Source organism: Micropterus dolomieu, unplaced genomic scaffold (genome assembly GCF_021292245.1).
Source record: "Micropterus dolomieu isolate WLL.071019.BEF.003 ecotype Adirondacks unplaced genomic scaffold, ASM2129224v1 contig_8768, whole genome shotgun sequence".
NCBI classification, from domain to species: Eukaryota; Metazoa; Chordata; class Actinopteri; order Centrarchiformes; family Centrarchidae; genus Micropterus; species Micropterus dolomieu.
The window spans coordinates 1-22,956 of record NW_025737754.1 but is presented as its reverse complement, the minus strand read 5'-3'; the positions used below and the strand labels follow the sequence as shown (position 1 = coordinate 22,956).

At 38.2% G+C, this 22,956-nt stretch overlaps 2 protein-coding genes across 5 annotated transcripts; both read right to left on the bottom strand.

The window, feature by feature from the left end:
• Positions 1 to 763: 763 nt before the first annotated feature.
• Positions 764 to 9,086, bottom strand: tmem269 (transmembrane protein 269). 4 transcript variants are annotated; one of them, XM_046041727.1, is made up of 8 exons: positions 8,892 to 9,086; positions 7,929 to 7,980; positions 6,748 to 6,797; positions 5,202 to 5,349; positions 4,454 to 4,551; positions 3,175 to 3,318; positions 2,867 to 3,067; positions 764 to 1,905 (listed from the first exon to the last, which is right to left on the bottom strand). In XM_046041727.1, exons 4-8 carry the CDS (start codon positions 5,240 to 5,242, stop codon positions 1,796 to 1,798), a joined length of 594 nt encoding a protein of 197 aa, XP_045897683.1. In that variant the 5' UTR covers positions 5,243 to 5,349; positions 6,748 to 6,797; positions 7,929 to 7,980; positions 8,892 to 9,086; the 3' UTR covers positions 764 to 1,795. The 4 variants fall into 4 exon arrangements, with proteins under 4 accessions (XP_045897683.1, XP_045897679.1, XP_045897681.1 ...); XM_046041723.1 differs by lacking the exon at positions 6,748 to 6,797; XM_046041725.1 differs by lacking the exon at positions 8,892 to 9,086 and adding an exon at positions 7,042 to 7,139 and having other exon boundaries at positions 5,202 to 6,797; positions 7,929 to 7,954.
• Positions 9,087 to 16,925: 7,839 nt separating this feature from the next.
• Positions 16,926 to 22,949, bottom strand: LOC123965160 (basement membrane-specific heparan sulfate proteoglycan core protein-like). Its single transcript, XM_046041728.1, has 4 exons — positions 22,791 to 22,949; positions 22,600 to 22,683; positions 22,234 to 22,337; positions 16,926 to 19,585 (listed from the first exon to the last, which is right to left on the bottom strand). The coding sequence occupies exons 1-4, from the start codon at positions 22,883 to 22,885 to the stop codon at positions 19,413 to 19,415; spliced, it is 456 nt and encodes a 151-aa protein (XP_045897684.1). The 5' UTR covers positions 22,886 to 22,949; the 3' UTR covers positions 16,926 to 19,412.
• Positions 22,950 to 22,956: the final 7 nt, after the last annotated feature.

Here is a 22,956-nt window from a genome sequence, read left to right as displayed (position 1 = left end):
ATTTAGATAACTCATTAACAGCTCTGACACCTCTGGTTACAAGTTTAAAAGATTTTCAGAAGGTGTGGAGTGAGTCAAAATTGAAATATGGGGCATCAGTAGCTTTTAGGGTTGTTGAGACCAGATAAAGCCTGTTACTCTGTGCTATTTGCTTCATCATATTCTACACAAAGTCTACACAGTTCCTATGCAGAGAGGCAATCCACATTGTGAAACACGATGAGTAATGCCGGAAAGATTTCCTTAAAAAATGACTGATCTACAAAATGGACTGAATGCTGGCCAAGTTAAAGAGTAACAACACACGTATCCTCTCCTTTTTGATGTCTGAGGGTTTAAAGTTTCGGTTGTCTGGTGCATTTGTTAGCAAAACCAACATTGACTGTGGTGCAGTGTGATTCAAAACATTTAAAAGGTGCAAGCAGACCTTGCAGCGTGGTGAACTTTCCCCCCCACTAGATGGCAGCAAAAGCAGGATTTGCAGCCAGTGTGTTGTACTTCAAAGGTAAATTCACACTGAATCACATGAGGAAGAAAACTGCTGCTGCAGTCCTATTTAGTGTTGCATTTCTGGTCAACCTCCATGACTGATGTCACGGGTGGTTTGACAAGTGATGGAAACACCTGCAGCGACACCACTGATTCAGCTGTGGTCACAGGACTACTATGAGATGTGATCCAGTGCGGATTTAGTATTTAAACTGCAATTCCTCTTAAAACAGAGGGAAACACATACAATGACCAAATAAAATCACACATAAAGAAATATGTAAATCAAACATTGTTTCTTGGACAGAGTCACAACTTGGTAAAAAGCTAAAAGTCTTAAACACTAAAAATCTGTCCAGAATGCACCAAAACCAGGGTTGGGATCAGTTGCCTTTCAATTCAACTTACTTCAAACATACATTCAAACAGCAAATCAAATAACAGGAATGACTGCATCATCATGTTGGAAAGTTTCTTACTGTAAATGACTGGATTTGAATCCCGGACAAAATGGAAAAAGTGGATTTTGGGAAATGCCCATCCTCACCTGAATGCTTTGATAATGAAGTGACCCCAACCCCCAGTCTTGTGTTAGCTGACTGTCAGTTAATGGTTATTAACTGACAGTCAGCTAACACAAGACTGGTCATTAGTGCTGTATGAATTACTGTGTTATTGATAAACCAAAAAATGGAATATTTCATCTTAAAAATGCTGCAGAGAAATAATGTATATTCTTAGATTGAATGCCATACCTACATACTGTAGTTACACATTGAGCTAAGGTCAATACGGAGGACAGATGTTGTGATGTCCTGTGTGATTACAAAACATTTTAAAAACCAAATTAGAGACAATATATATGAATTTCAGGTAATTATTTCATTTGAAATCCTTTCTGTTTATTTTATTCCTGGAGAAATTATGAGCCCTGCTTTCATGTGGTGACTGAACAATGATGAAAGTATGGAGATTATACAGGAGATAATCCTAATGAAAATTCCGTTTTTAGAACAAGCCACCCAACCACTGGCTTCAGTGAAAATGCAATGAAAACATAAGACAGAATAAAGGTTCATCCTTACCAGTAACACTAAAATGCCCTTCTCATACCTCACTCTAACTCTCTTGAATCTGAGTTCTGTTTTAGAGATGTCACATTAAAATAAAGGTTAAATAGAGCGAGTGTTCGCCTGTGGCGCATGAGCATGTTCAGGTTGGATCCTCCATGGCAGGAAGCCTCGGTTCACCCAGATGTGCCAGAGGTTAACCTATTTGGGAGTTTTGGAAAAAGCCAGAACCCCTTTTACACTTTACTGCTCCAAAGGGATGTTGGGAACAATATGTAGGACACAGACCACAGCAGGTAGTACACACATGCAGGGGGGAATGAAGAGCAGAACACCATGATGACTCCTGGAAATAAAAAAGTTGAGTAAAAAAATTAATTTAAATAATTACAATTGAAAACTCAACAGCAGCATGTTTTGCCAGATTACTTATGATAATCCAAAAACCAAATATCCAAAAACTACATTGTTTTCCTTAAAACTACATACAAAACGGCTACGGTCACACTACTGGCTGTAAAGCTGTACATACATACAGTCCTTTGCACTAAATGTTATGTCAGCATGCTAACATGTTGACAATGATAATGCTAACATTTGTGGATTAGCACTAAACACAAAGTACAGCTGAGGTTGATAGGAATGTGATGATTAAAAGTTATCAGGGAAACTCAGGGGATCATCAAATTATCATTATAATAAATCTTTTGGGAATCAGGTACAACATTTTTTCTCAAAGCATCAAGTACTATAGGTGTTAAATGAAAACATCCTGGGGTCACCACATTCATGAGGATTCATCCTCTGGGCACCATGATTATATGTTGGTCCAGTCTGGATCAAAGTGGTAGACCAACCGCCCGACCACCTAGAGATCTGATAACGTTGCTTTCCTTAGATCAATGACACTAGCACAGCTACAAATAATCCACTTGAAAACAGCTTGCATTGACTTCTGTAGATTATGCTGAGTTAAGAAAGAAACATTGTTGCAAGAAAAATGCATTGCTGTTGAGTGGGTCAAATTTAATTTAATGCTGCTTTGAGCAGCACAAATTTATATTCTACTCACTTTGATTGTACTGTGGTGGTGGTGTTGGTGGTAGAGACCGCTATGTCAGACCTCTACAAATAAAACCAAAACTATCTACATAGGTAGATACTGCTACCACATGCTAGATGTTGTACCTGAAATCTAATTTAAAATTGCTTTTCTATAATGAATCAACTCTGGCAGTGATTAATCTCAGCAGACATGCTCTTGTTCAAAAAAGAATCATAGTGGATTTTTAAACAAGTGACTTTACCTCCAGCATAGACTGCTTTCTTCCAGGCCTGGGACTCCAGCACTCTGTCATGGGGGTAGAAGTTCTGACTGATCATAAAGAGGATCATGGCCATTGCAATGACCCGCAGCAAGGCCATGTTTCCCCCTGACAGCAGAGAGGCACTGGCCAGGATGGCTGAGGAGTAGATGCAGGGCAGGCCGCGATACATGAATGGGATCCCTGAGGACCAAACAAGAAAATCTCTGGTTAGTCATTTAAATAATAAAGTGGAATTTAAATGACAGACTCAAATGTGCAGCATAAAATAACTACATTTTGGAACTTACCGCTTGAGAAGAAACAGAGGCGAACAAAAACAGACAAGACGTAACACATGCAGAGGATGTTGTCCACCAGGTCAGGTGTCCTTAGAAGCAACGACGTGGCAATCCCGAAGGTCGTGAAGTCAGCAAAATCATCTAGCTTGGCACCTGAACATGAAAAATAAAAATATAAATACTAAATGTGGCTCTGTGAAGTTCACAAGGAGATATGAATTGTATTGGTGTTGTTGACAGACACTACCCGTACTAAAAATATTCTGAATAATCTACAAGAGAGCACCAGCTGCCTTTCAACAGTGCCTTAGTCATGAGTTTACATTTTATCAAAGCCAGTGAAGGTATGTTACCATCTCTCCAGAATGGTCACTGCCAATATTACTGACAGGTGACAGTGGGATTTGTATGTGTAAAATTCTCCAAGTGGAAATTTCAGTGTCAGCCCAACGGACAGGCTTTCTGTAAACAACATTCTCCACTGCCTTGTCTCTTTATTCCCTCAGGAGCACGGAGCATGTTTTTAGCACATGAGGATGAGGTGATTCAGGCCATGAACGAGGTGGAATTCCACAGCTCAGGGTCAACAATTTTAGCAATTTCAGATATGCAGAGAACCCAAAGCAACGGGATAAAATAGACAATTGGAGCGTGAGCCCGTGGAATTAGGCTGCTTAATCAGAAAGTGATTGTTCATTTCACAAAATACATGGGGGCACAACAACATCCACCTGCAAAGTCATGCAGAAAAACCCTGTCGGGACACAAAGCCCAGCGAAAAGTGCAGCCAACGATATATTGTGATGCACCTGGGAGCTATTTTGGGCTTCGGAGAAAATGTGAACTTTCGCAACGGAAGCAATGTTAAACCAGCTATTTGTGCCTCTTGATTTACTACATAAAGTGCTGTGATCTTTTGAAAACAAGCCACAGTGGTACAATTTATATGCTGTGTATTTGCAGTGGGTGATGAAAGGGGATGTTATGCTATTCACACTGAACCCTGAAGTGTATAACCTGCAGAGACCGTTGAAATATACAGCTAGAAGACTGATTTGATAAAGCTCAAATTACATTACATAAAATATGTATGATTCTTCTCTAGCAGACTTTGTAAGACTAGCCAGAGTATTTCAGCGGCAGTGTTTCCTTTTACTGGTTGCCTTTGTTTATGACTTTGTGCAGCCAAATTACAAAGTCCAGATAAAGGACTGTGCAGCAAGCCCTGCCAAGATCCCAGTTGAAGTTTATCTTTGGTAAGAGCTTTTGACCAAAATACTCCACTTACCCAATGCAGAGCAGGCATCGAGTCGCCTGGCAACTGCTCCATCTGCCAAATCCAGCAGGTAGCCAATCAGAACCAGCCAACATGCAGCATGATGGTGCCTGAACAAAGCAAGTTTGTTAGCTGTAGCTATTTGATGACAGCAACCCGTTTCAAAAGGGTAAAATAGTTACAGGTTCTCACAAGTGGAAAAAGGGTGAAACTAATGCTTGTTTAAATTCTACAATGTTACATAAAGTTAATCTCTTTCCCCTGTATATATAGTCATATTTAGGTCGGATTTTTCTTATCTGCACTGGCCCATATCTCCTTACACTGCACTTAATATAGCTCATTTGGTAAGACCAGAGATCTGAATCATAAATGCACGCAAGCATTACTTACATTACGGTGGCCTTGAGGGGCAAAATGAAACACTAGTTTATAAAAAAGCATTAAGAAAACCAAAAATATTTCATAAAATACAAAAAAACAAATTTGTTTATAGTGAAATACTGTGTTTTCTGTTTTGGTGACAGGTTTTCTAAAATGTTCTGTTCTCAGATTTGGGCCACCATAATTACTCAAATTGGAATAATGTAGCCAACATTTTCATTGAAATTAATGGTCTGGAGGAGGGATGTGTTTGTTTTTTAAAGAATTTCTATTTTACATTGATTACAACCAAGCTATAGATTTTTGTCCACTCTGCAGCTAAACCTGACTCTGACTGTTCCAAATTGTATAATCCAATGAGGATGTGTTCACTCACCCACTGAGACTGCTGAGAATGGAGGCCATGCCCATGACCATGTTGGCAACTGATAGAGCATTAGCAGCATTTTTACGTGCAAACTCCTTGATGTGGATTCCTGTGGTGTGATCACTCAGAAAGAGCTTGTTGGTACACTGAAAGAGACCTGAGACCACACAACAACAGCAGTTAGTAGTTGTCTGTGTTAGGTCAATAACCTCTGCTGGAGGTTTAAGACGTTAAAGCTAAATCCCTACCATGATCGGGCGACCATACCAGCTGACCTTCTGATGAATATGTCTGAATGGGAATAGTTTAATAATTATATCCCAGTTTGAGTCAATCCTCAGTTGGAGCGAGAGAAAAAAAAGTGAAAAGATTCTGAAAGTAATCTTAATGCTTTACCAGTTCTTAACTGAAAAATAATATTTTTATACCCTCTAGTGGGAATCCACATTGCAGGAAATTGTAGCAATGGTTTTCATATGTGTGTTTCTTTTTTCTTTTTCCTTACTGTATTTAAAGCAAAATATTATACTTAAAAACTGATTCCCGTCTTATGTAAAAGAAGCATCACTTACCAAGACGTATGTTTATTGGATGGAGGCCGACCTTACGATACATTCATCCATATTCAGATCAGTAAAATGCATTTGTTACTGTACATTCATTCAATCAGCCTGCGTAGCCTACAGCATGCAACATAGTGCCTCATTATCTACTCATTACATTATCAGTTATATCTATGCAATAAACATTATACATATTTAAACTGATACAAACATGCATAAACTTTAATATCAATAGATAATATTTGGAAAGGACAAATGTCAAAAAGGATACAATGTCTGAACAGGATGCATGTGAGGTGTTAGCACTCAATTGTGATCTCATCAGGGGTGAAATACACACAAATACTGGCATGGGGAACAAGCTATGGACATTTAGGGGACTACCACATACACCATCGGAAATAGTGAGTGTGTGTTGGACCTACTGCATTGACACATACCAGACGTGAGATCAATTAGTCTGTTTACTCTGATCAAACGTGGTGACCTGAGACAAGGACGTGGCAGCAGCACTCACATAGCTATTGTTCAAATCTATTAATACCACTACAGACTAGGTTTTAAAGGAGATTGTGGCATTAACATGTCTTTGTCTGTTTATATTTAAATACTCAACTGCAAGGGGTTATATAGTTTTATTAGGGCATATGTGCAATTTGTAAAACTTGTAACATTAACATGATATGTTTAGCTGTTTTGAAAACTAAATTTGCAGTATGAACAACAGTACAAGCTACATCTTAGTCAGCAAGATGAAATGACTGCTGACAGCGCCTTGCTCCAGCCAAACACTGCCTCTGCCCCCACTAAGCTGTGATGTTTTTTAATGAAGTCAAACAAAGAAATCTTTGTTTTCTGTCGGCCTCCTCTCTTGTGAGTTTATTACTTTCTCTCAAGTCATAGTACTGTCCAAGACAGTATGCACAGATAATGACCTGCAAAATTTAAATAGTTTTAAATGTTGCAGTAGCAACCCTTTAAGTGTTTTTCACCCTGAACTTCCTGTGATTCCAAAGCCAGGCGAGTTCAAGAGACTCTTCATCTGAAAGAAAACAGCGTATGAGACACAGCAACAAGCCAACATTAACTTACACTTTTACTTGAAAACATGCTTTTTTACTTCTTAATTTGGACTTCAACACAAGTTACAACCTGGTATTTGAATTACTGTATTATCTGAAAATGTTTCTTGAGCAAACACAGCACATAAGTTTTCTAGAAATCAAGTAACTGTCAAGCTTGCTAAATGAACAATCAGATTCATTCACTTTTTTCACAGTAAATACCATTAGCAGAGAGCCACACGTGCATCTCCATGTGCATAAACGTCTGTGGGGGTTGCTGATCTTACGGTCATGTTTTATGTACTGTTGGTCACTGGTCACTAATAAAAAGAGGATAAAGCCAGAGCCAGACACATTGCCAAGTCTTTATTTCTGGATTGCTGCCTAATGAGTGCAAAGCATGATGGGAGGGCCCGTGTTATTTAATACTCTGCTATGTTACCTGCTAAAGAGTAAAAGAACTAAACAAAAAGCAAGAAAAACAATTCTGGGATAATCTGAAGTAAACTAACTGAATGATATAAAATATTTACATTTTAAGTGAGTTGTGTGTGAGATACAGTAAAAGTAAACGGCGATAAAACTGATTAATTATATATAACACATTTATTCCTATACATTATATTGGGTGTGGTTTGTGAATTTGTAATGTAATTTCACCATATATACTAACATGACTGAATATTTTATACAACAAAAAACATTAAATAATATAACTATCCTCAAACTGTATGAACTATGCACAGTATACATTGTATGTGTATGTGTGCTGTGTTAAAAACACAGTACACATACACAGGGTTTTAACTATTTATCTCACATCAAGTTATGGTCTTGATGTGTACCTGCACCTAATTTCTTACAATTGCGTATTATAACTGCATTGTATGCATGAGATGCTATTCATGTAATATACATTTTGTCGTTAACAAATTAAATTATTTAGCCCATTTTATTCAGTCCAAGCATCTTTAAAACTCCCTCAGCAAAAATAGCTGAGCTGTTTTCTTGCCTAATTTGATTCATGTAGACCTAGGCTTTAATCTCTGGCACCCATGCCCATGTAGGTGTACATAAATCCAGATTATCAAATGACGCTGAGTACCTACCAGAGGAGGGAGTCAGAAGGATCATGATTGTCTCTGGCTCACAACACAACAGCTGCAAGAAAAGAAAATAATAATAAACTGCTTACTTACATATGCATTACATACATGATATTGAACTGTCTATACATGTTTGGCATATTAGGATACATATTAAAATATATTGTGACTGCCTGAAAAAGAAAATAAAAGCTAACTACATCTTCATCATCATCATCATCATCATCATCATCCCACAAACTATGTGATCACTGATCAGTCCTGGCAATCATATGCCTAGACATTTAACTACACCGTTACCATTTGTAAATATTCAATTATTAAGGAAATTCTTCACTCAATTGCATCACTTTAAAAAGTGTAGGCTACCTTTTATTTCTGTTATAGGTTTATTAGCTGGTCTTTCAAATTATGTCTGAATCAGTATTTGATGTTTTGGTGTAGGCCGCGTGTGTAACAACAAACCCTCCTGTGTGCTCAACAACAACTCCGTCTGTCTTGCTTTTCTATCTTTTGAACTGCATTAAAAGTATACAGGTAAAATCTCTAGCCTAATATATAAGGCCGCATAATTCAGCCATGGGTGTTCCTAAATCGTTCTCGATTCTGATTCATGATTCTGCTTCTGAAAGCACCTGTAGGTTTCTACTTGAGCTGCTCAGCGGGGGCCTTAATGCGCAACGATCTACTCGCAGCACCAGTAGCCTTCTCATCTCTCATCCTACATTACCTTATTTAAAATCATCCCCGGAGTCACGAAAATAACACTCAAATGAACTAAACAGGTGCATATTTGGAGCTGTTAAATACTCCTGCATATTTTTTTTTTTTAAAGATGAAGAAATTGTAACTGCGTCATAACCGAAACATCCGGTAATTTACAAAGCATCTTATATTGTGTTGTAAAACAGGCATTCACTATTGAAAGGAAGATAAATGTACCACACATAGTGCGTCTCGCCTTACCTCAAAAGGACCTCCAAAGATTACAAACTCTAGATAAATCCGTTGGTGGAGACGTCTAAACGCTAAAGGGAACACGCGGGACCTTACTGTCTCTGCCTTTGTCTTTTTCACGCAGACTGACCTGTTTTACCTGTCTGTTGACTGACTTGTGTGTTTAAAGTTGCTACAACGCAGTCAATAGCATACACATCAGGCGTTTACCTGTCACAGTCAGTCGCTATTTCGGCGCGTCCTTTTTAAGACCAAGGATAAATCCGCTGGAATATTCCACCGGAAATGACGCTCCTATTGCTTACCAGTCTTTCGCTCTAGTATTTTCCACAATGATGCTCTGCCCAATATGGTGAATTCGGTTGATCTGTGATTTCTTTGTGTGTGCAATTTTGACTTCTGAGACTTATTCTGATGTCTATCAAATACATAAGACGTTTCTGAAATCCACACAATGTAGATGTCATAGCCAGATGAGACATGCACACCTATTAGTGTTGTTTGAGCTCCCCCCTCCCCCCAAAAAAAGAAAAATGTCCGAATTTGATCATCAAGGACAGGTCACTTTGTAATCTGGGACACTTCAAAAACGTTAATGTTGTCATATTTATGACATATTTTTATCCCTAACAATAATCTAATCAGAATCCTATGTCACTGACCTTGTCATGCAATTCCCAGAGGAGCTTCCTGATTGACAATATCCCTGTCCCTTTCTGTGACATTACCCTCTGAAATCAAATGAATTCTTGGAGTCATGTGATTTCAGTCACATGACATCCATGCTTAACCTGTAATAAAAGTCCTGTTGACTGGATGTTGTTAGAACATGAAATAAGCACACAGGGGGCTTAGGTGTGTCCCAAATTCACACTAGGTCTATCTCAAGGTTCAAGGTAGATTTAATTGTCATATTACAACAAAAGGAAAATACGATCTGCGCAGGCACCTCACCTCACCTCACCTCACCGGTGCTTGGTAGATGGGTAGATGGCTGACTACACGATACGCCCTTTTTTAAATTAATGGAATAATTACTGACAGGATGGTTAGAGAAAGAGAATCAGGTGAGCATGTGGATTTGGGTGATTGGAACCGGTGGGAAAGTCTGAGGCATCAGGTGGAAGGAGGGAGAATGGCAGTAACTGCAAAGCTACATCGAAGTGCATGGCCTGGGGACGGCAACAGTCAAGTCTCGAGCAGGGTCCAAGATACTATAAGAAAAGTCAGGTGATGTTGTGCTTACTGACGTCCAAATAATAATTTAATGGCAAAACCTATAAACGGAATGAAAACCAGAATCAGATGAAATCATGGAAGGTGGTGCGATAAAAGTAAATTTTCAGCTTAGATTTAGAAGAAGCTACTGACTCAGCCTGCCGTATTTCCTCAGGCAGGGTGTTCCAGAGCCTTGGGGCTCTTATTTTAAAAGCTCCGTCCCACTGAGTCTTTAGCCGAGAGTCTGGAACAGATGAGAGGCTCCTGCCAGAGGATCTGAAAGTGCAAGCAGGGTCGTACAATGCTAAAAAATCTGAGATATACTGAGGGGTCAGACCATTTAGTGTCTTGTAAGTTATAAAAAGAACCTTAAAATCATGCTGGAGACAGTGTAAAGAGGCTAAAACCAGCAGCCCACTCCTGTATTGGCTTTAACTGGTCTACAGTTGCTCTATTTAGGCATGTAGGCAAATAATGAACACCTCATTTGTCTTAGCTTGAACATAACTCTATTGGGGTTTGAAACTTGTTTGGTCACCTGTTTTTGAGACTTAATGACTTACTCAAACTATTATTTTTTTACCTCAAATTCCCCCTTCTGGGGATCAGGCATTGATTAGACAGTATAATTCAATAATTAACTCTTAACTGAGTAAGTAGTCAGTATATTTTATTATTAACAGAGTAACTCCGTGTTAAAGATAATAAGCATGTCTCAGTCCTAACTGTATAACAATTTAATTATTCATGGTGTATAATGTACCACCACAATTACCAAAATGGTCCTAGTATTATACCCACTGACCTATGGCAGCATATTGCACTATTATTTTGCTGAGTTAAAGAATTCCTTAATGTTGCCAGATTATCCAATAAACAAGTAGACTGCAGTTATTGTTACACATTAACAGAATAGTAGTTAACCATGTCTAGAAGAAAAACATATTTTATACTTGAACTAGTAGTAACTGTGTCAGTCTCAGGACTGTCCCTACGTAAAGTGATTCCAGTGAAATGTATTTCATGGTGGGCTAATCTAATTTCTAGCACTGTGGGGTGGCCTTCCTAGCTGTTAAAGTACAAGGTCCACCTTCAGCCCCTGTTAACTCATTCAGTTCACAAAACAGATTCACATGAGCACAGATTAATGAACACAAATGTGTAAATGAGCAAATACCTGGGATTTGACCTACTTTACCCTTAATAGGAAATATATTTTACTACTCTCACCAATGATATGTATACATGACCAGTCTTTTTTTGTGTCTTGGGTCAAACGAATAAAAAGATTTGTGACGCATATATTAAAATGCAGTAAAGACTCAATGATGACAGAAACAATAAGATAAGATTATATTTGACAAATCTGAAAGGAGTGCAGATTACACAGGACTGATCTGGAGGAGGTAGGTTTATGTTATGATACAAAAATGTGTTTTGTCCACAAGCAGACACTCCTCTATGAATGGATGACTTGATCATCACCTGATGCTTAGTAACCACATAAATCATTGTTTTTGTTGTGTTAACTACAAAGCTGGAGTTAACCTGTTAACTGTTGATATGGAGGTGTTTTTCAGCAACAATTCTCTCTGAAGTCTGGATCTGAAATGTGCTTTTGAATGCAATTTGCATGCAACCCTGACTGTAATGAACCCACAGACATCCTGTTTCTAAGAAAGTATGTGTGAAGGCTGTAATAACAACACCTTGAGAGCTAATTATATGACATTATTTTCTTTTAATGACAGCATACATTATATTATAAACATTGTGAAAAGAAGAAGAAATACCCTGCAACAAGAGAATGTGTGTGTTTGCTCTCTGATGAGACTAAAATGTCTCACTAAATGAGGAAGTTACTGCCAGCAGCAGGTTAGCTTAGCTTATCATAAAGGCTGGGAACAAAGGTAAAGAGATTGCCTTGCTCTGCCCAGGGGTAAATAAATCTGCTCATTAAGAGTTAACAGTTATATCCCATTTCATTCACACAAGTGTAAAAACAGTATGGTGTAGTTTATTCAGAGTTGCCTGACATAAATCTTTCTCACTTCTAGCAATAGTGTTGCCAGGCAACCAGCTGGACTTCTGAAGTGACTGCTTTGCCCAAGAAAGTTTCTAGTCTTTATGCTAAATAGCTAAGCTAACTGGCTGGCAGCTGTAGCTTCATATTCAACATATAGATGTGAGAGTGGCATCATTATTCTCAATTAACCGTGGTCAAGCATGTGAAGTAGTGTATTTCCCAAAAAATCTAACTATTCCTTTAACCCCTTAACGCCTGGATTTTTTTACAATAAAAAAATAGAAAAAATTATTTGTGTTTTCATTTGCTTTCAAGCTGATGTTAAATTAAGTGAAGATTGTTAATTTGTCTATAGAACATAGAAAAGATATAAATTCAGGTATGTGTAGGTATGATGCAAATTAGCGACAACAGGCATAAACGAGAAACCAGGGCCTGCAAAATGTTCCTAGGTAGGTATCAAATATGCACCCACAGGCACTGGGGGAATCCATGTGCCATCTTGGCTTGCAGTCTGCAAGGAAGAGGTATGATGCGAATTCGCGACAATCGGCGTCAAGGGGTTAACACTGGAAAGCATAAGTGTTGGTATTTATGCGGGATGGCTGTGGCTTAGAGGTAGAGCAGGTCATCTGAAGATTGCTGGTTTGATCTGGAGTGTGTGTATGAAAAGGTATTAGGTTTCTGATGAGCAGTTGGCACCTTGCATGGCAGCTTATGCCATCACTGTATGAATGTAGTTTGATGATATTAACGTCTAGAGAATTACTAGAAATATTAACCTTAACATTTCTGCAATCTCATTTTATGTGCCGCTGCAGACACGCTATAGTACAAGTTTTTGTTTATCTAGCAACACTTAGTAGTGTTGTTGTCTGTCCTACAACTGTCCTACACTGTGATGACTGACTGAAATGAGTATCTCATAGTCCCCCCGCCCTGTGGAACATTCCAAGTGGAACCAGCCCATCCTGCGGTCTGCCAAACAGTGAAAAACATTAAACAGTCATATCATATGGAGATCAGATTCAGAGATTTCAACTGGGTTTTACAGGTCAAGATATTTGTTTTCCATAAATGTATACATCTCTATGTTTCATATGTATGTTAAGGTCTTGCTATGATGCACACTTCTTTTCTTTTGTTTTATCAAAACTCAACAGCTTTATAAGATAAAATCATAATTGTAGAAAATTGAATCCTACCAGCATGAAAACCTGACATAAATCTGAGGGACAGGTCAGTATCAAAGTAGCAACATAGCTGGAATAAAACAAAGCAGACTAAAGCACTCATTATAAAAAGGTTGCTTGACTGAATATAATAATGATGTGATGTTGATTGGGTATCCACAAACCGGACCAGGGAAAGTTTTCAATGTCTTCAGTAACTAAAATAGATACAGTGCTATCCAGAAACATGAGTCTAAGTAATCTACTTTCATCATTTGTAAAGGTTTTAGCTCATGTTAGTTCCCCTTAGAGGGAACTCGAACTGCCGCGGTTACGACACTATGGGAACGCCTCTAGGTCTGAACGTGAATGAAATCACTCCAATCCTATTGGTTTGTTGCTAGAACGGTAAGGTGTGACGGAATAACCGGAGGAGTATAAAGCACACCTGTACACACTCATCATTAGCTTAAACTATGAACCAGGGTTACATACGTAACCCGAGACGTTAGTCTACAACTCACCAACTCACCTGTTCGGTATATTTCCACCACCATATGTTTGGCCATTCATTTGAGCGCAAAACTCATCACATAAGATATCAAATGACATGCTAAATGTTTGCCCTTATTTTGCCCTTGTTGAGTTGGTTTGTAGCACCGGAAACAATACTACATAGAGGATCCTGTGAATATTAGCCAATATCTACTATTAGTTGTCAGGACTACAACACTTTATATATAAAGTATTAGGAACATACAAGTGTTAATATCAGAAAGACACATTTTTTCAATTATATTAAAAACCTTTGATTATGCAAAAACAGTACAGTGAGCATTTCTCAAAGCTCTGTAAATTTGATTTGTTTCAGTCAAGGTCAAGGCCAAGGTCAAGGATATCTTTATTGTCCCCAAAGGGCAATTTGTTGTACAGACAGCATTCAATATAAAACTATCAATAGTCATGACTCACAAACAAGCAATATCAAAATAGGCAAAAGAAATACACTACGTTAAAAAGACCACAGTTAAAGTAAAAAATAAACAATAAAAAAAAATATAATAATAATAAAAACAATAAAACAACAAAATGGGATTACAGTGAATAATTAAAAAATGCAATGGCAGTTGGGACAAATGAATTCCTAAGTCTGTTTGTCCTGCATGTTGGCGTCCTGTATCTACAGCCCGAAGGAAGCAACCTAAACTTCTCAAACATAGGGTGGCTAGGATCAGCCAGGACTGAATGGGCCTTCTTCAATGTCCGAACCTCATACAAGTGCTGGAAGTTGTCTAAACCTTTCCCGCACACTTTGATGATGCTTTGAAATCTATTTTTGTTCTTAAGTTGTGTTTCTGTTATTCATAAAAAGTGGGAAAAACAATCTCGATGATGTACCACATCTTAAATCATCCAAAATTAAGAGTTGAAGGTGTTCCTGGTGTGCTGCAACACTGCATCGGAGCAGATCCTCGTCCAGTGCTTTCTTCTCAAGTCACTCACGGGCTTTGAGTCCTTGAACCTGGAAACAGCCCCTTCATCAAGCCAGGCAGTTATATCCTGACAATCTGCTTTGCATCAATGATTAATTTCTCAATGGCTTCGGACAAAAAAATGACGTGGGGCTTACTTTACAGTGTAGTGACAAAGAACTGAAGGTCTTGTGGAAGAAGTCTTTGATCAGTTTGAAATTTAGCTTTTTGTTTATGATAAATTATTGTGTCCATGAAATAATAAGAAATGAAGTAATCATTAATTATATTACCTGGTGCTAGATGACACAAAAGTGCAAAGCTCTACAATAACAAAGTATAATAGAAAACAAAAAAATCACTATTATGCACCATGATGAAATAAACAAATTTAATCAGTTGAAAATGCACAGAATCACAGTACCTGAAAGACCAGCATGATTTTATATCCAGTCTAAGTCTAAGTCAAGTCTAATCTTGAGGACAGAAAATCCACTTGTACTCAAGTTCTTCATTAAAGTGGAAATAAAATGTCATTTGGATGTTACTCACAACTTTGATCTCATGTGAAGAACGGTCTGTTCATTTAAGGTGGAAGGCATGTTTAACATGAGAATTTGACATCCAACCAATAGGGTGGTGATGGCGCATAGATAAGATGCTTCCCTTTGGTGTGGGAGACTTGGGTTCAATTCCCACTGTGAGACGTCCACCGTTGTGTCCCTGAGCAAGACACTTAACCCTTAAGATCAGATCAGCAGATCTTGTGGTGTTTGTAGAATATCTCTGTATGCCTGCTCCTCCCACAGAGGTCAGGTTAGGGTATTGTTCCTCAGTATCATGTAAAGGCACAGTAAGCAGCACCGCAAACCCAGTGCCCCTCCCTCTCTGGAAGTTCATGTTTCTTCCATAGCCCCTTCCTTCTCCCACCTCTCTGTGGAGTTTGACTGACAGTATGTGGGATTTGCTAAAACCTGAGCTATAATACTGGCAGTCAAAAACATGAGCACAACTGTTTTCTTTATGATTTCCTTCTATTACTGGCTTATGCATTATTCAAATACTGACTTGTGAGATAAGGTTATTTGTATTCACTTTACAGAGGTTATTTGTATCTTTATACACTCATCTCTACCTGTGTTATAGTCCCTTCATAAACTGCTTATCCTACTTTCTTTTGAACACTGATACACACTTGTGAAAGTGAAAAGATTCCATCATGGAGTCCCCTGAGGGTTGTAAAGAAAGAGAGAGCAACTTGAGCAATGTGACTGACCTGACCTAAGAATTGAGGTGTTTCCTAAACAGTATTTAACAGCAATACCCATGGCCCTGCTGTTAAATGTCACAAATAAGTACTGTATTAAAAATATGTAATATATTAAATAACCAGGTTTGGTGTAGAATAACTGATAACTGAATAACTGACACTCCCAGAGCCAAGAGAGTGATGCGTTTCTGACAACTCAATTTCTTAAAAAACAATGATTCAAGTCAGTGTTATATATGACAATATATAAGTCAGTTTTTTGTTCAGATTGTTTATTGTCAATTATGTACCAAATGTTGAGCACATTTGTGATGGGATCTTATTATTAGTGGAACAGGAGCACACATCGTCCCAGACATGAGTGACAATACAGCAATTCAGAAGAAATTGTTGAAGAGAGTTGGTCATTGAGATGACACTGGTTCAGTGTGTCATGTGCAGTTTTCTAAATGCCACTGATGAGCCTGGTGCTATGGTGCTTTCAGTCTAGAAATGCTTGAAATGTCAGGAATGTGTTTTGTTACTGGCACACAAAAAAAAAACAATACAAACCTAAGACATGACAAGACAAGAGGACATGTTTTATCGAAGTCTTTCGAAGAATCTCATCTGCATCTAACAGTGTCTTAAAAGCGAATTATTTGTTTTGTAATGTAAGTAAAAAAAACCTTGGTTGTGTGAGAGTGATGATTTATTCATTGCTAGATGGGTAAGTGGGAAATTTGAGAAGCCTCTTTTCAGTGAAAGGGTTTATGGCTTACCTGTACAATGGATTATTTGGGAACAATGAGGTGATATTGTGGGATAATGCTCCAAGAACCCTCCCAGCATAAAGCACAACACAGCAGTACAGACGTGAAAAAAGAAAACTCACGAGATTACAAATAGCACATGAATTTTGTTTTTAATTAAGAAACACCAAGGGCAAGGGGAGTGTTTTTTCAACACTGGAAATGGATGTCAGGTCATCCTGACATGGACAGTATTTTATCTGGTACAATATCATTCATTTAATCTGAGTCATCTTCCTTTTCTGCTATTTAGAAGTGAATCAGAAAAAATTGTTTTTAAATTTTCTAAATGAACATTTCCATCATTACTAAAAGTGCACCTTTCATATTTTGCAATGGCCTAAAAATAACCAAAAAGCAGTGACAGTTTCTTGACAACTTTGCATTGGGCAAGAGTGTACAGTGTATATATGAAAATCCAGTTTAAGAGCAGATACACAACCAACAAGGAGTGCACACATCATTCTCTGCTACAGTGTCCTAAACCTGCAGCAAAGCAGTGGCTCTTTTCGATCCACATGTTCCTGACAACACATATTCAAACATGATGACACCTTTCTGTGGAGATAAATAATGTATTTGTTGTATTTGGAGACTAAGACTTTTTTCAATAAGCAAATAAGAAGACCAGTTTCTAACCATTTGACCAGGCAATTCCTGTCAGGTATTAACCTTTCATGGAACTTACCGGGGGGGCAAAACATGAGGGCAAAAACAAGGGGATGTGGGAGCCAATACACAATAACCAGATGAAAGATAATAGCAAGCTTCTTGTGAGTGCTCCAAAACAGCAGAATCAAGTCTTGAAACAAAAGCGATGAAAAAGAGGAAAAGAAAAACTTAAAATAAATTAAAATGAAGCAAGTCTAAGAGAAGGGATAGTGCTCATTTTTAGGATATTAATACAAACATTTTAAGCTTACAAAAATGAGAAAAAAGTTTGTGAACCCCAAAAGTGATCGTGCCGTTGTGGTACTGAGGTGTGGTCGACTAAAGGTGGGCGAGCATGCTTTATTCGAGCTACACTTCTGGTCACAGCACCTGCAGGAAGCTTCCGCTGCATTCCCACATGACTAAACACTATCCCAACTGTGTCCTACTGCTGTTGGCTGCAGATGAATCTCCCGCTGCAGAGAAAACAACCCATAGAACCACAGAGCCTTCAGAGTTTTATAGCTTACTGAATTGTTGCTAAAGCTACCAAACCTGAAATTTAAGAAACATCTTGAGGCAGTTCTGGGTTGACCCTCCTGAGGATATGGATAATGACACATGCACGTGCACACACATAAACACACACCTGACTCCATACTAGGGCTAAAGTAGAGTGACCTGTGAGAGGCTGATACATACACAACCACACATGTACTAGCAGACACACTCATTCTCAATTAATAGCGATATCTACCTGACTGGCAGATAGTTTTACACATAAAACAATATCTTCAACAACCACACATAAAAAATGACACCCTTTTCAACTCTTTAAAGCAGTTTTTTGAGATCTACTCAATCAAATAAGGCTGTGGAGGCAACAAATCATGCCATATTATAGTAAAGTCAACCTCAAATGCCATGCATATCAACAAATGTTACACTACCGTAAACCTTTTTAGACTGTTTCTTTATCTAAGTAACCAAATCACACACAAAAAACACTTCTACATGTGAGAGACAGGAAACCATATGACTATGTGCTGTATCTTCATGTCTGACAATAGCACCAAGGTTTCTTTCTTTTTCATAAAAAAGAATAAAATAAAAAACAGACAGAAGACACAACAGCGCTGTGAATGACTTGCAAAGCAGCCGTGTTAAAGCGACAGTAAATGTAACGTTTGCGGTTGCTAATTTGTATTTAACGACCTGAGTTGTGTACTGAAGCTGCATGTGACTGTGACCGTGTGCGCTCCTCTCCCAACAATTTGCAAAAGACTGTAAGCATGCTCGCGTGTCAAAAAAAGAGGTTCCTCTACAGAAGTGAAGAGAGAAGGCCTAAATATCTTCAAGTATTAATACAGTTAGGCCTAAAAAAGCCCTGGACACACAGTATTAGAACCCAGAATAAACTCTAGGAAAGTTAAAGAGCAGTTATGGTTAGTTTGCATGTTTTCCCCCACAAATATAATATATATATATTCATATGTATATAAATAAAAATTCAGTGCTGTAAAAACATCTCCAACTCCATAGGATCTGACCCATCGTAGAAGGCCTAATATGTTTTACTTTTACGCCTCTCATGGCTAAAACTACTGCTGGAAGTATGTAAACTGTACTGGTTCTCCTGTGTTAATAGTCCTTCATTGAGAATACAACACTGAGGAAGAGAAGACTTGTTAACATAGTTTAATTTTTTCTCTCTTTTTTGGTTTTACTGCACACAGAGAAACATATCTTGTTGTGTCATCTTGATTTTTTTTTTGGTAGCAGCAAAGCACCAAGTTTGTGTCAGCCTCTTTGTGTGTAAGTCTCTCTGTGTGAGTCTGCTGTGTGTGTGTGTGTGTGTGTGTGTGTGTGTGGCATCACTCCATAGTCTCTGCGTTTGTGTTTATGTGTGTGTTTGTCTGTGTGCTGCAATCTAAGAAGAGCATGGTTGCACGTTGATGCCATGGGCTGCATGGGCTTGCAGGTCAATGGCTTGGGCTGGCTGCTGTCCTGGCCGGGCGTTCATCAGTGTCAGGTTCCTCATGCAGCCCGTCATTCCCGACAAAAACTTCCCTCCTGTCATAGCAGCCATGTCTGGGGCTCCTCCTGTCAAATGAGAAAACTCACATAATAAGCAACCAGTGATAAACTTCCTCATTGAACATTTGTATCCACAAAACAGTTTTGAGGAAATGTTGTCTGATACAGCTTTAAATAAACTTCACTAATTAAGTAACTTAGCTAACTTTGTTAGCGTTAGCTTACCGCCTAAAATGCTGTACCTACTGTTACAAGACATTCTACAGCAGTGTGCAGCGTACATTTATGAAAAAAGCTAGCTTTAGCTAGGTAGCTAGCTGAAAAGGCTCGTGCTTAGTGTGACCAATCAGTGCTCTGGACATACATGGACATCCATCCAGTTGTCATATAAACAGGAGTAAAATTAGAAATGTGGTGAGAAAAATAGCAAACACATAAGTGATAAATATGTCCCAAGATTTTGTCGTGATAACGAGATAATTTTGTCGTGATCTCGAGATCACAAGATCTCAAAAGAGTAGTGCAACACAGGATTTGGCAAGAACGTTTGTTAATGGTAATTTCAAGGTGATTTTAGTGTCACTGATTAGCTCAGTGAGTAAGGTACATGACTTGTTGTTGTGAGTTTGATCCTTATGGAAGACCAGTTTTTAAATGATTAGATTCACATGCTCACAATTAATCACGTGCTAGAGTGTGCGCATCCCAGCAATTGGTCCACATTCACCAACAAATGGACTTCTCATTTCCCCATCATTCCCAGGCAGAGGAAATTTATCCGCTTCTCATTCCATTCTTCAATCCATTTAACTACACATTTCCTGATGGCTATTTCAGAACCACTGAAATAGCCGTCGGGAAATGTGTGATTGGTAGGGATGGGACGCTCAATACTGATGTGTCGAGATACCGAAGCACAGACGTTTCGAAACACTGCTTCAAAGCGTGGTTCAAAACGTCAATGTCAGTTTCGGTGTGTTTCACCCCTGTTTTGACAGGTGGCACACCTGCAGCTTCTACGCTTGATTCACAGTGGATTGGAACAAACCACACATCAGCCTCTAACTCATTTGACAGATTTGTTCCAAGGACACACAATCCTTTTATTTATTGGAGCGACGTGCTGTAGTATATCGGCACCTGTAGGCCAAAACATACTTTTTGCCAGCAACAAATGTTCCATGTCACCAAATTTTTCCAAGGCTGGGGATGTCAATTATGAAAAGAAAAACGACTCAGCCACAGCTGAATATTTCTGAATAAAAATCTTGACATATAACAAATGTGAGACATTTTTCATTTATCATTCTTGAAACAACTTCAACTTTACTCAGTTACAGATTTTTTATCCATTACACCTCATCACTGCCAGCACTCATTAATTATTAATTATTATTACACTAGGGCCTATATCTTTCCTGCTAATTATCATTACACATCTATTAATAAGCTACTGTGTAATACTGTAGATATCGACATTTATTACTATATTCTTAGATTTGTATACTTTATTGTATTCTCTACTCACTATAACTTCAACTTTATTTCTATAGTGTTTATGCCTTGCGAGTATCTGCAACAAAGAAATCATCCTCGTAGATCAATAAAGTATTTCGATTGTGAAAATGGATAGGGTAGTGGTTAAGACAAATGCCTTTAGTGGGAGAGATGTGGGTTTGATTCCCACTGTGATACATGTGTCCCTGAAGACACCACTAGTTGCTCTCAAGCTGTGCCCTCTGACACAGCAATTGTGATTTGCTTTTGAGAAAAGCGTCAGCTAAATGAGTGATAACTTATTAAACAACACACAGATGTGTTTCATTAAAAAGATTTTATTGCAATCACCATCTGCTGTCTCTGACAATCTGAAGGCATTTGTTTGTTTGTTGTATGGTGATGTTGTATGGTTTCAATGAAACCCCTACCAAGATGTGTTGATATCAATAGTGACCAGTAGGTGTCACCGTGGAGACGAGTGTCGAAGTGTTTCGAAGCCTCGACACCATTCCGGCACAATTGCTTCAAACGTTTCAGTGTTTCATAAAGCCTCGCTTTGCCCATCACTAGTGATTGGATTTCCCTGAATCTCTTGATAACAACTTTGTTGAAGAGAATGATTAAAAAAAACACACAAAATAAGAATAAACAATCTTTGCAGAGCGGGGGTTGAGTCTGCAATTCTTGGGATGCAAGTCCTGCGCTCTACCAACTGAGCTAAATGCTGACTCAGTAAATTAACACAAAATTTATCACAAAGAAACGCATCTGCTAACCCCTCAATTCATCTATGGTTCGTTATCTCAAGATCATGAGAAAATTATAATCTTTATTATTATTTATTTATTTTATTTATCCCGTTATTACGAGAAAACAACAGTCGTTATCTCGAGATCATGAGATACTTATCTCGTTATCACGGGAAAACAGAGTAAAATAAAAATATGCATCGATGGACAAAAAAACAGAAGAGTAAAACATATTAAAATTTCATTTAATTTAATCAACTGTAAAAAGCTTTGAAAAAAAGAAATACAACCTTTTTAGTAACTGTTAAAGGAAAAGCATAAAGGTTTATATTTTTTCCCACTACCTTTTATATATTTAACCAACGGTATTATCTTTTGATGTACTCAGTGATATATCTAACTTGTCTGATAAACTCTCAATACATTTTTATCAGTTTTGGCGTTCCATACTTTCAGTCCACTCACCCAGGTATATGCTGCCTTTGGTGTTGACCATGAGGCTTCTGCCTCTAGACTGTCCATGTTGTGCGGCTCCTCCATCAATCTGGATGTATCCATCTTTTCCAGTTCTGCAAGAAAATAGAAACATGAGGGCATGAACACAATTCAATACAAGCACTGAACATGCACAGAAAAATCTGAAAACTACAGAATCTGTTGCTATATTGATAATAGCTGATACTAACTTTAGGTTAGAAGAACCCAGGTTTAGTCCTACACACCTGTCATTAAGAATTTGTTGAAAAGAGCACCTACTGAAACTTTGAATGGTTAGTTTGGACATGCATATTGTACAGTGTATATCTAAACATACGTAATTTGCAAACATACCTGACGGCTGTGATTTTATGCCATCTCCCATCATTGATGGACTTCTGGGACAAAATCTCTGCTTCTCCGCTGCCCAACTGGTAACTGGATATCATTCAAATCATCAGCATTACTACAACATTAACATGAGCTGAAAATAATAATACTCATCTAGATGTCAACAGAACTACAGGTTTAATGGGATGAGTCACCTGAAAACAAGGTGTCCATTTTGTAGCCCGAGGCTAATGAAGTCTTTGCCTTTGCCGTGTTCTCCAAGTTCCTGGAAATGAATGTGTTTAGTCATCAGAGGTAGAAAATGTTGTGTGACTAAATGCTGTGAACCACTGACCAACTGCCCTGCAGTAATTTTTCGTA